The 13,933-nt window shown below is 46.5% G+C and overlaps 1 protein-coding gene across 9 annotated transcripts in view; it reads right to left on the bottom strand.

Moving 5' to 3' along the window:
• PLCD1 (phospholipase C delta 1) overlaps nucleotides 1-13,933 on the bottom strand; it is a 67,276-nt gene that overhangs the window by 43,442 nt on the left and 9,901 nt on the right. For 2 of the 9 annotated variants that reach the window (XM_075144266.1, XM_075144269.1), the window contains exon 1: nucleotides 3,051-8,634. The exons of 3 other annotated variants lie outside the window; for them this stretch is intronic. In XM_075144266.1, coding sequence (XP_075000367.1) covers nucleotides 3,051-3,150 — 100 coding nt within the window. In that variant the 5' untranslated portion in view covers nucleotides 3,151-8,634. Of the gene's footprint in view, nucleotides 1-223; nucleotides 891-3,050; nucleotides 8,635-11,956; nucleotides 12,523-13,933 lie in introns of those variants that run through there. 4 more of the 9 variants (XM_075144275.1, XM_075144268.1, XM_075144270.1 and 1 more) reach the window with 4 other exon arrangements.

Here is a 13,933-nt window from a genome sequence, read left to right as displayed (position 1 = left end):
AAGTGTCTTCCCATGCTACAGCACCCCTTGGGCCTTTCAGCTCATGTCTGGTCTGGAGGTTCCCAAGAGGAGAATTTGAACGCTTCCTCCTCTGGAAACCTTGGAAAGAAACTCATGGAGAGAAGGAAAAAAGCCATTTCCTGCAAAGCATGGAAAGGTGAAAGATTGACCCCAGCTATGGGATCTGAGACACCCTCCTGGGTTTGCTGAGGTTCAAGCATACCCAGGGGCTGTCAAGAGGCCAGACCATCCAGAGGAAGGACAGACACCACAACAGCTTCGCAGGTCCTTGGTCTCTTGAGTTGTGGTATTGAGGTTTCCTCTCCGAGGCAAAGGTCTTCCAAGCGCAGAGAAGATATCACACACTTCGGCCTCACTAATATCGCTGTGGTACCCCTCAAGGTTCCCGGAGAGGAAACAAACTTCTTCCTTCTCTCTATTCACCCACACCATTTCTGTTCTGGCTCCCAGACTCATTCCCTCTCTTTCTTCACATCCCTACCACGCGAGGTATCGTTATGGGACTAGGAGGAGGACATGCCATCCTCAGGTGAAATGAGGAGGAAAGCAGCAAAACCATCAATTCCTTTGGGTGCCTATGTGCATAAGCGTGTGTAACGAGAAATGCCTGTTTACTGTGGCATGTTTTGTTACACAGACAAAAGAGCTGCCCCAATGTAATACAGGCAAATCTGGATGGGCACAGGCAGTGGTCAAGGGCAGATTCCTCTCCTCCAGGCTTGATCCACACATCAGACACAAGTTGGAGCCCAGAGCCCTTCATCCTGCTCACCGGCACAGCTCAGTCAGTGCATTAGCGTGGGTCAAAACTCCCCTTCCTCTTCAGAGGATCCATGGGTTGGAAGCAGCCCTCCCACTCATCCTTGGCCTCTGTGCCTGAGGACCAGGTCAGGTTAAATGACTCAGCAAAGTCACTGCACTTCGCAAGAGCAGGAGGGAAAGATGAAGAGGGATGGGACATGGTGAAAGCATTGCAAAGATCAAAGATGGAAGAAGCGTGAGTCAGAGGCCAGTGAGAGAAGCCGGGGAGGGGATGGAGACAAGCTTGCCTCTAAGAGACAGCAGGTTTGGCCAGGAAAGGGCGAGAGGGCTAATCATAGGTGTCTAACAGCTCCGTCATTCCTTTGATGTGGGAGGCCTTTCAGATAGAGAGCAGTCACCCAGGGTTGACCTCTGTTGATGGTGACCCCAAGGACTGACTGAACCACCCGACGGTGGGCCCAGAGGAAGGAGGGGCATCCCCTTAACCGGGTGGACACAGCCTGTTTCAGGCCTGCTCTGTGTCTGTCTAGCAGCGGTTCAAGCTCAGACAGCTAAACTGGCCGGGAAAGAGGGCCAGTGTTTTGGGCCCTGCCTCCTATGCCCAGTCCAAGCACTGCCACAGACTCTTTAAATGACCTTGGGTGAGTCACTTAGCTTCTCTATTTCTATCTACAAAGCACCAGCATTTTGTGAGGCCAGAGATGGAGCAGAAAACACTCTGATCTGCTGATACAGGAACTACAAATGCACCCCTGATGTGCCAGTGGGACATTACTCTCAGCTGGTCATTTGAACTGCTTTCCAGAAAAAAAAACAAAACAAAACAAAACAAAAAAACCCAACAACTTTTCCCAACAGAAATCTCATTTCAGGTTTTATACCTGAAATGCTCCTGAGCATTTCTGCATAACCCCATGGAGCTGAGGAGGTTTGCGGTCCAGAGCTCCATCTCACAGCAATGGAAACTTGTATGAAAGAAACCAGAATAATCATACACAAACATCATTGAAAAATTAAAAAACACTGTGCAGCAGGACAAGGATATTTGTTTCCAACTATATAACAATACTAGGCATGAGAAGCACAATCATTACACTGAAATAGATGTCCAAATCCTGCCTGAAACATGTGGCAGGACTGTGTCTTGCTTAGCATCCTCTGTGAAATACCAAATACATGCTTGGCATGCAAAATTGCAGAGTGCATTTCAAGGGTCAGGTCCCCCTTCTCACAAAATATCAATCACACACTTTCTAAACAGAATATATTTACTGTGCAGTAATGTTCAGAGTAAAAATCATGTTTGGCAAACATAGGAGCACCTCAAGCACACACAGCATTGCCATAACCATGAATTTAATACACTGCACTATGAAGCTCTAGACACTAAGACATCAAAAATGTTAACCTTTGTATTATCCATCTCAGGTTTACAGCAAGCAGGAAACACAATAAAACAATAGCTGTCACGGTAGAAGCCAGGTTTTGGGTTCACTAAGGAGTAGAATGATATCTATAGAAGACAGTGATAACCCATATTTCTGCATTGCTCACTCGCAAATCTGCTGATCTAATATAAACACGTTAATTACAACTGCTATAAAACAAGCCTCCTCCTGCCTGCTGTCCCCCTCCCACCTGGTTTAAGAACACACATAACTCAGGTTTGCCGGTTTAAAAGGGCAGAAAGCCTTTCTGATAAAATCCAAAGAACTCAGGTGGGTAAACAGCGATTCTCCATTTCCGCCTGCCCCGTGTAGTCACGGAAATCAAGGGACTCGCATCCACTTGGGCTGTCTCTCCAGAGAGCAGGAACCAGCCATGAGTTCATAGCTAGACACAGAAGTTATGAAACTCCCTAGGTTTCCCCTTTCTTTTCATCTGGTGAATGCAGACCTCTGAGTGGTTCCTCGGGCTCTAATAGCAACTGGCAATACACCACTGAGAAGTCCTAAAATCATGCAGGAAAAGGGCACTGCCTTCCCCGAACACACTCAACCAGCGACAGCTCAGAAAGCCCAGCAACAGATTTGGAAACCGACCCTTTGCCAAAGAGGTCCCACTTTCTTTGATGCCTCAAATGAAGTGGTTTACGCATCTGGAGGGTGGTTACAGGCAAAGGAAAGGAAAAGAAACCTCAGGAGTTTAAAAATAACTTTGGAGTTGCCTTTAGGGTGGAGCCCTGCTTCTGCGCAGGGAAAAGAGGCAGAAATGAAGTGGCTGCCAGCGTGTGGAAGTGCCGAGGGTCTGGCCAACTTGTCCCTTACCCAGCCTGATGCCATTCAACGCGGCCACTCTACGGCTCTGCTCCCGTAGGATGTTTTCCTGGGACACGCTGCGCTTGGGTTGCCTTCGGAAGCACTGCATGATCCAGCGTGGGGCTCAGGAAGAGATGTCAGGCATCGGGAAGGACGGGGGGCCACGCCACCCCTGCGGGGATCCCTGCTCATCCAGGAGCCTCCGGCGTGCGCGGTGTCAAACGGGGCTCCAAGGAGGGAGCGGAGGCAGTGGGAGAGCGCAGGCAGAGGAAGGCAGGGGAGGGCAGAGTCCAGCTGGGGGTGGGACCGTGGGAAGTCTCTCCTCCTGCTTTGCTCACCAGCACACACTGGATGCAAAATTACACCGAGGCACTTGCCGGCAGCTGCCCAGGTAGAAGGAACAAGTTTTCCTACAGTCATATGCCAGTGGGTTTTTATGCAACATTTCCAGGGGCTGGAGGAGTCCCAAATATTGTTTGTGGCTCCTAATCAGTGCCTAGGGTTTGTCAGCATAGCCTGCCCACAAACGCCTGGATCAGAGAGGCTGAAAGGGCTCCACCCTTTCTCTTCTGTGCAGAGCTGCTCCGTGCTGTTCCCACTGACACGCAGTGAAGAGGAAGTTAAAAACACCTTTTAGCCAGGGCAGATGTAGCCCAAAAGCTGCTCGGAAACTGTGTTTTAATGCTCTTCTTTTTCCACCTAGAGAAGAGCATTTTCCTAAGACTCTGGAGAGTGTCTTCTCTGCCACCGATTTCCTATATGACTTGGGTGAGTCACTTACCCCACGTTTCTGCATAGCTCTGGGTTTATTCTTATAATTCAAATTTATCCTGCAGTCTGGTACAGGAATAAGCCCCCATCAGTGGTTTAACAAGTCACTGATTACATGGAGCTCTCTAGTTCAATCACCCACTCAAAGTGGGGTCACCTTCAAAGGTAGATCAAGTTGCTCACAGCCTTGTCCAGGTGAGTTTTGGATATCTCTAGGGACGGAGACTCCACAGCTGATCTAGATCCTGTTCAAGAGCTTAGGTGCTCTTTGTGAAGAATTTGTTCATTATGACTGGTATAAATTTCCTTTGCTGAAACTCATGACCATTGCCCATTGTCCTGGCAATGTCTGGGACTAAAAGCCATCTCTTCCCTAGCCATGACTCGTGCGGTGAAATACAGCAGGTACACTTATTAAGCTGTTCCATCCTAGGTGATATTACAGACCTTGTTACAGACTAGTTTTGTTTGTCATTGCCTTTGCTAGCTGCTGCCCTACCAGGCAAACCAAGGGTGAAGATACTGCAGGGGAGATGGAGTCAAGCTGAGGTGAATGTCCCTTACTGCAGAACCAGCATATGCCCGAGAAACTTGACGTTTCTGCTGGAGACCTAATCGAAGGGTCTCCATCACCAGCCCCACATCATATTCAAAACACAGGTTTTAGAAACATATTATCTGTTTCTGGTGTCTGGTGATCCAGCCATCTTCCCCTTCTTTCCCTGCATTTTGAAGGAAGCCCCACCAACACTCACAGATAAGCGCAGAGGACTGGGTTATTTGACCAGCACAAGGACAGGATCAGAGTCATTAATTGCTGCCATATGCCACATGCAAGAAACTCTCTGGGGACAAGGCAGAGCGATTGCATGGCCTTGAACAGCAGTACAACTAATAGCCCCTTATTTACACATAGCAACTACAAATCACAGACAGCGAAAGAGAATAAAGACATTTTCTGGATGGGACATTGCTGAACATGTTGGCCAGGCAGTCAGTAGGTGTTTGAGGAAACAGCCTTTTCTGGGTCCCCTGCACATACAGAGGCTGGATGTCGGAGCCGTAACCTCTGTAGCATTGCCCTGGGAGCTGGGGGCCTTGCTTTTGCCCTGGCTAGGAGGTGGGCACCATGATGTAATGGCTAGGTGATATTTATTAGCTAGCAGTCTCTGAGCACTTCACGTATTTCACATTGTACTGGAGAGGATTGGTCTAATTAAAGGACTGGGGAAGAGAGTGGTCTCCCATACTTGCCTTAGCAAAACAATTTGCTTCTGTGCACCAGCTCTCCTGTCCAGCAGCAGCCAGAGTCCCATAGGGATCAATTTGGGAGCAGAGCCCCTCTGCTTCGTTTTCTCATTAATTCCTAATAAGCAGTGCCAGCGACAGCACTGGTCAGAGCTTTCCAGGCCCTCAGAGAACATTTTACTGTACTTATCCCTGAAGTTTGGACACACACAAAGCACAGGGTTTCACCGAGTTTAGATGCTTCTCCAGAACAGCAATGTGCGAGCTTTGCTGTTGTGAGGGCTTCAGAGATGAAAGGCAGTTAAAATCAGTTTGTTTTTAAAACAAAGATGAGATCATCGGACCAGAAATGCCCTGCTTTGGGAAACAACAGATCTGGATGTATTGTGGTCTTGAGGTCATTTAAAGACAATGTCACATCTCATAGATGAAGCCTGACGGGTAAGTGTGACGCTGTGGGTTACATGGCATTCCTTGTTGATATTACACGATGCTGCGTCACACTCAGGCGCTGGAGGAAGTGATTCCTGCAAATGGCTTAGGGACAAATTCTCCAACCCTTATTCAGCGCAGGTAACACCTGACTGGGTCCGAAGCCTGCGAACACTCAAGCGTGCAATTTTACCCATATGACCAATCCCACTGAAATCAATGGCACTAGTCACATGAGTGAAGTTATTCATGTCCCCATGCCCAGGATCAGGGCTCTGCTAATCATCCTATCGATTCCAGCTGGATTACTCACAGAGCAAATGGAAATCAATGTGAATGAGGATGTCAGAACGTGGTCCCAAAGCTAGCAAAATGCTTTAATATCCAGGAAGCAGGCACTTGAGATAGAAAGGCTGTAGAGTCTGGTAGGAAATGGGCTATGTGAGAAAACTATTAATGCACAGTCTGCTCTTCAGACAATTTTCCAAAATGAATTAATCTCCATCACATCCTTACACAAAGGATGTGGAGTCAGGAGTTGGACTTGATGATCCTCGTGGGTCTCTTCCAACTCAGGATAGTCTATGATTCTATGATTCTATGAAAGAAGCGAAGGAAGCTCTATTACCACTTCACAGAAGAAGAAGCAGGCTGGTTTTGAGCTCTTTGGGGCTGGACGTGGTCTCCCACCACCGCCGTGTTTGGGCAACACCAAAAGTGGTGCAGCCCTAATACTGATCGTAGTCTCTTTACACCACACTGACACAAGTGACGTGACAGAAGTCAGCTGCTGATTTGCCCAGACTTGTCATAATTTAGGACCGGAATGAAAATACCTGTGCTGGTGATGACCTCACCACTTCCCCATTGCATCATGCACATGATGTAAATTACTCTATTATGACTAGTAATGCCTATGGCAGTTACATAAAATATAACACGTCATTTTAAGAGGAGCTTTTCCCACTGAAGAGGCCAAAGGTTGTGTCTTGCTCTGCATTTGTTACTAAGAAGAAAAAATGAGGTCTATTTTACATGATGCTGTTCTTTGAAGAAACTCTGTAATTTCACCTTCCCTCCCAGGCTCCCTCACAGTGAAATTCAATAGAATTATTTTAATAAGAATAATGGCACAATCGAAGTATCACTGCTTATTAATGAACCATAACGTCTGTCCCTACATATTCCTAGTCCTCAGCAAGCATGACAGCGTTCAATCTAGGTGAACACAGAATCAATGACAGTTTGGAAAAGCTGTAGTTCAGCTGGTCTGTAGCAATGTGACAACCTTACATCACTTGCTAGGGTGATGGAGCACTCAGAAACTGAAGTTCCTGATGGTAAATAAAGTTTGAGGATTACTTTTGCACACCTAGTATGAGGAGTATTGTCAGTGCAGCGGCTGCTTGGAAATGAGCACAACCAGCTGCAGCACTGGGCAGCGGCTGCTGTTCGGAAAAGCAGAAAACCTGTCAAGTGAGGAGGATTTAGTTGGTTTCTCCAATGCTTTTGCAAATCACTGATGCTATCTGTGAAGTACCTCTGCAGAGGCCCCTTTTGTCATCTGCCATCACCCCACGGTTATATCCAACCTGGCTTTTTTATATCCAACCCGTAGAAACCTCTCTCTTTCCTCCTTCTTTGCTACCTCCAGGACACCACTCACTGCTCTCAGCTTTATTCTCCCCAGTCACACCTCACACCCTCCGAGGACCAGGCCTTGCTGTTGGCACAGCAGAGCTTGAGAACAGCCAATTTCTCACCGCCAACAAAAAATGCCAGTGGCTCCTCTACACCAGCGCTCCCCTTCTTGCTCCCTCCGGGGGAGTGGGGACCAGGGAGTGGGTGCTGAGACCATAAGCATTGGTGCATCTCTGGCCAAAGATGCTGCTGCTTGTTGACAGTGGATGCATCTCCGGTGCATGTGGTATGTACCAAGTTCCACCTTGTGGTGACACTGAGAATGGGCTTCTCCACAAAGCCCGTGGCAGCATCAGCAAACCTTCTCTTCTTTACATTGGCTTTTCTTGCCCACTCTACTTCCCTTCCAGGGTGGTTGAGAGGTCCTGCTGAGCCGAGGCAGGGTGACCTTAAAGTTTCATACAGAAGGAGTTCTCCCCAAGTATCATGTTGTGGCTGTCCTTCAAATCACTGCCCCAAACCTTCCTTCGCTGGCATGCTGGCAAGAAGCCGTATGATGGGCAGGTTTCTGGTGCACTGAGGTCAGTGCTGTCACCCTGCCCAATATTTCTCAGCCCCATTTTCTCTATATATCCTTTGGCTGTCGTGCCTTGTCTGCAAGGTCTCTGGGAGGAGAATGGTCCCTTCTCCAGCTCTGCTCTGATTAGTCCACGCAGCTCCAGCCATCTTTCCCCATAACAGGCTGGCTATATCCAGACTGCCTACTGGGAAGGACTGCAGGCCCATACCATCACGCAGATCATGCTATGTGCTAGCTTGCTATAGGGAACGTGCTGGCAGTTAAACAGGGCAGAGCCCTGGCCCTGGTTTGTATAGACGAAGCCAGGCTGCCGGCTCAGACATTTCACAGACAGTTCAAATTGTGACCTTTGTTTGTGAAAATCTTCATAAATCTTTCTGCCAGTCTGGGTCACTCGAAGGGAGCTTGGATCCATGCACAGCACTGGCTATGACCCATCAAAAGCTACTGCCCTGCGGTCTTGATGAAATCCAGGTAAAACACCTAACTAAAGTTCATTGCACTCGGGAACTCAAAACCAGACTGAAGGTTTGTTTCAGTCCTTCGATTGGTCCCTCCATCACAGTGCACATAGAGATTTGGCTGCAGAGTGAGAGGCACTAAAACAAACACTGGCTTGCCAGTAAATGACAGCTTTTCCTGTAGCTGGTGTAAAAAGAGTCGGGAGAAAGTAATTGATAAGAAGGATATGAACTTGATGCATAGGACCAGCACCAACAGCCAGGAGCACAGCTTAGTTGTCTAACTCCTAAGTTATGTTTCTGGGCACATGCTCATGAAGATGTTCTCTTCATGAAAGCAAAGTCAATTGTAGGTGGGTCCCAGCTTCATTTTTTTAAGGCTACTGAACAGCTTTTCTTGACATTTTCTTCAGGAGCTGAAATTTCTTCCACAGACAAAATTCAGGTCACTCTCACAATTCTGTAGCAAGGCAAAATTTGTGCAATAATTAAATTGCACAACTGAATTATGCAAAACTAGATTTTTTTCCCCCTAAGTAATTTATCTGGAATTTCAGCATTCTGTAACTTCAGCCAAAGATAGCCAGTGAGACTTGTTGTGTGGTATCTCAACACAGAGTTTTAAAAGGTACCCATGTGAAGGGCAGCCCAAGGTGTGAGAATTTCCCCACACACATTGTCTAAATGGGGTCATTTAAGGTGTGGAAGTATCTCCGTTTAGAAGAAACTGTGGCAAAATCTTCTCTACCTGCATAAAGAAAAAGAGAAACCTCCATGTTTGACCAAGGTCTGCAGCCTTCCGTTCTGGTGGGCTTGACTGAGTAAGGACTGAGACCCTCCACCCATGGTAAGGACCTAGGAGACGCATGGGCTTGCGATTGGTCTCATGGTATTTAGGTATCTCAACAAGGGGCCAGGAGACAACTCACCTGTCTATATCCCTATAAGCCTAAAATTTCTTGCAGACACTTACATTTAGCCAGCTGAATCCCACCCTGGATGATCAAATCACCAAGTATTTGTCTGCAGCTTTCCTTCATAAATACCTGTTTATGTATTTCGATCTCCCTGTAAAGGAAACTACACTTTGCTCCCAAATCATCGACACCTTTGGCTCCCAGAGCTGCCTATCCAGTCAGCTGAGTTTCCGGATATTGCACAAAACATCTCTTCCCCACACACCTCTTCCTCTTGCTTTTCCCCGTAGCTGGCTGTATCCTTTCATCTCTGCTACCTGCAGCAGTTTTCCAAGCAACTGCATTTCCTCCTTCCTCCTCTTTCTTTTCCTCATTAAAATCTATTTTTCCCCAAGCATCTTCTTGCCCCCACTCATCTGCTTTTGGGCCTGATGTTGGGGCTTTCCACACTGGCAACAATCTCAAAACCAAATGCGGGCTTTAGTTTTACAAAAAGACATTGCTAAGATTGGAAATTTATCAGCTTTTGTGTCAAAATAAAAAAAAAAGACCCCAAATGAATTTTACTTGTCCTGTCTGAAAAAGGGACAAGTTGCATGTTTAATGTACTGAGAAGCATCAGTATCGCAAATTCTCCTGCACTACTAGAAACACTATGGCTCAAAAAACTCCCACGTAACACATCAGGCACAACCTGCATCAAATGGGGGTGCTAGGAGCATTTTGTTTGTAGGAAAGGAGATCAAAGTCTCCAGCTGCTTCAGAGCAGATCCCACCTGATCCCAAGTAGCATTATCTCCACCCACAGAGGTTGAAGCCCAGAAGGAGCCTCCTCAGTGCTCCCAGCTAAGAAGGGCAGGTGGAGATGATTCATTTCGAAATTTAAATCTAGAGGTTAATCCTCAGGACTAGCTCACAGAAGAAACAAGGAAATGGCCTGTTTTGTAGGATTTTACTAACCCTTCCCTGCTGATTCTCACCCTCGGCTGCGGCAGAGGGCATTGCCATAACGGGGCTGTGGCATTCCCTGCACAATGTACACAGTGTCTTAGATGAAAAAGTCAGTGTGTAAGAATAAGGCATAGTACAAATTAGCTATTCTATAATCTGTGCGAGCACAAGGGCTCCCAGTTCAGAAACAAACCAACTTCACGAGGCAAGAGAAAGATTATTAATAGCCCACAGAGTCTAGCAGATTCATTGCGTACTAAATGTAGATGACCCTTTATAAAATAAGCGACAAGAAGCCCATCCAGCTGAATTAAACGCATTCAAAATAAAAGGCACAGACCACTAAATCACAGCAGCTACTCTGGTTCTGCGGACAAGGGAGCATGCTCAGTTTTCAACCCAGGACTCAGAATAAACAAAACTATACAAACTTTTCAGAAACTCTCATCTAGAGCAATACCTGCTTCTGCTACTGGAAGATATCTCAGGTGTCTCCTACTGACTGTTAGATATTTTACTGAGACTGAACCATGTGCCTGTGGTTAATTCTGACATGGTAAATACAGCTGTTGTTGTATCTATGTTGGGAAAAAAAGAGAGAAACTGAAAGAAAGAAAGTGAGTTTCAACATACAGCCATAGACAAAACATATCTATAAACCACAGTATCTGAGAAATTTCTGACAAACTACATAGCACAAGTCTGATCCTGCTAACAAACCAACATGTGAGCAACTTTTCTTGTCTAAGTAGTCTGGCATTCGGAGTGACTTTGGCACTTGTGTGTGTTATGTGTCATGGAATTTCTGTAAATTCTTTTTTAAAAGCTTGGCTCACTGAACACTTGTGTATTTTTCTGCTTGAGACAAGAAAATAGATTAACAAACAGACACTGAATTCTTCTTGGTTCCTAACCCCAGAAGACTAAATAATATTCACTGAAAAATGACCCACAAGCCAGAATAGGAAATATTTTAATAGTTCCAGATGTATTTCTTAGCTTTCTTTCCCCAGTGGTTGTATAATGAATGAGATACCTACAAGAAGTATAACATTAACCTCTGTTTCACCTTCCTGTCAGATTTCTAGCATCTGGGAAAATCAGAGGGAAGATTTCTTGAGCCTGGGGGAATCTTTTCACATTTCTTCTGATAATGCTAAACTGATTATGTTTATGGTCAATCACTTATTGCTCTATTAGTTTATTTTTGTTTATAGCTCATCTATAGTAAGAAAGCACCTATCTCACAAAATAAAAATAAGCACTGTAGACTTTTCCCATTTCTGTGGGATCACAATACCCCATTTCAATCCGTAGCTATCACAGCCCTGAGTTGTTTCTGCTCATCAGAGTAAGTAAAATACAATGAAGAGGTAACAAAGCAATATATTGAAGTCAGACAAGGGAATAAGGAGTATTTCATTACCCTGTTTATCAGACAAGCCTCCCAGTCTTGGTACCAACTGAATCTCCTTAAATCTCACTTGCTGGAAGGGCAGAGAGGATTTCTTCTTTTTTAGAAACATTACTTATTTTGTACTTAACATTTATAGAGTCTTGGAGGCAGACCCCGAGCCGAGGTGATTTATCCTGGCTCTACTCTTTTCACCAGAGCCCAGAGAGTTTACTCAGTTGAGCATCTGCCCCGCTCTCAGTTTCACCATAAAGGGGAGGAGATTTGGATCAACTTTTCTGGACTTGCACTTACCCAGACAAGGCACCATTTCTACCAACACAGCTAACCCCATTAACAGAGAAAAATCTGTCATCTCTTTCTGTAACACCAATTAAATGCTGCATTACTTCCAAATGAGAGAACAGGGAGGCAAAGGAAGGGGGAGAAGAGAGGAGGAAAAATAAAGCTCTTGGACAAGATAAGAGAGCTGAGATGCAAGGACATTTCTACAGACTTACTGTTGCAAGCGAGGAAAGTGCCATTCGATTCCATTGCTGCAAAACAAGCCTATATGCAGCAGCAGAAAGGGCTCCGGGAAACAGCTGTGCCCAGGTGTTAGCGCTGGCCCGGGGCGGAAGCCAGACCCTCAAGGCTCCCCCTGCTCTCTGCTCCAGTAATCCCCAACGTCAGCTGCCTTCGGAGAGGCCTGCTCCTTCCCTTGGCTGGAAATGCGTCTTCCCTATGACTCCTCATTTATTTCTCTCCCGCATCCGCACGCCACTGCCTGCCCAGCGCATCGACTGAGGCCAAGCGCCCGAGCCCCAGCGCCGCGCTGGCCCTGGCTCCTCCCCGATGAAATCTGGCGTCTTCACCGCTGGCCCAGCCTCCTGCTTTTGCTACCGCTGCAGCTTGACAGCGATGCCTCTTTTCCTGTTGCTGGCATATTTTCACGCTCCGCTCCTTTCCGGCAAGGCTTCCAGAAGACGCTGAGTACCACAAATCTGTCCTCCATGGTCCCCAAATCAACGAAAGGGCTTTAAACAAATGCCAATAATCAGAGACTAGGTCTAAAGGGCTTTTAGACACTGGTAGGGGCATATTTCTTTTCACAGGGAAAAAAAAAAACAGGTCAGAAACTGCCAATATAGAAATAGAAGCTGTAACCACAAACGCTCGCAGAAGCATGAGCTTAAAGCAGAAGAAAAGTTACAAGCTTTGTATTTGAGACAGAAAGCAGAAAAAACGGCACTGTCCTGAGCTTTTATTGAGTGGAACTTATTTCTTCCACTCTGTCCCCTACTCTTGAATTAGGTATTTTTTAAGGGTAGAAAGATGATGCTGGCAAACAGGGAGGGGGGAAAGCAAGGGAATCCAGTGTGGGAAAATAAAGTTTCCCTCTACTTGAATGTTTGCGGCAGGTTTTCAGTTATTGTTTTGCTGTTGTTTATTTCCATTTCTGGTTATTTATCTTGATGCAAACAATTGATGGAGTCATCGGCAGATTCAAAGCCCTTGCGCCTCAGCAGCTGTAAACGTGGCAGTTCCACCAACAGAAGGGAAAAGTCCCTCTCTGATGGTGACAGATCTGGGAGAATGGTGAAAAATACTTTGGGACTAGGACTGTTTGTCCCTCCCTGCCAGGAACTGGGCTGGTGTTTTGAGAGCCCAGACGTTGCTCTCAGATAGTTTTACAGTCCACAAATACAGGGCTGCTGTCACCAACCAAGGAAAATTGCCCTAATTTAGCAAAACTCCTCTGTGCTAGTACAAAACTAACAAAACCAAAGTAGTGGAGAAAATAAAGAGCAGAGGTTCCACCCCATGACTCCTCAAAAGCCCACCCTTCTACCTCATGGCTACCAGCATGGCATGGGGCGGGGGGGGCTCATCTCCTGCTAGACACTTTCCAAAGGACCCAGGAAGGAGCATCCCTTTTGCAAACCCACAGACAAGGAAACATTGACTTGGACAGGGGCCAACTGTTTGGCAGCAAGGTCAATTGCTGGTAGGCAGGACAGCAGCTGGAGGCACCCAAGAGATTCCTCGTACAGCCTTAAAAGCCTCAAGGCAGGGGGATTTCTGGAGGACACCACCAAAACTAGTTGCCCTTTCAGCTGATGGGGATGGAATACTGGAGGGAGTGCACAAGAGGCTGGTGAATGAGTCAGCCAGACTGGAAATTCCGGTAAAGCTGAGGTGATGAGGACATTATGGTTTTCACAAGGGAGGAAAAGTAGAAAAGGGCAGTTTGAAAGTGGTGATGGGAAATGGCATTATAGTAACTCCTTTGCTCTTCTCTGTATCACACCCCATTGTGTCCTCACACTGCCTAACATAAGCCCCTCACTTAAGAGACGTACCGGCCAGTATCCCTATGCCCTCTGCAGCAAAGAGGGGAGATGTAAGAGAGCTATGTTCGTCCCAGAACTGATGAAGACTATATTCTGGATAGAACCCTTTCACAGTAGTGCAGGGCACGACGGCACCAAGACATG

This window comes from Calonectris borealis, chromosome 2 (genome assembly GCF_964195595.1).
Source record: "Calonectris borealis chromosome 2, bCalBor7.hap1.2, whole genome shotgun sequence".
Lineage (NCBI taxonomy): Eukaryota > Metazoa > Chordata > Aves > Procellariiformes > Procellariidae > Calonectris > Calonectris borealis.
The sequence above is the reverse complement of the archived record's forward strand: the minus strand, read 5'-3'. Positions and strand labels throughout refer to the sequence as shown.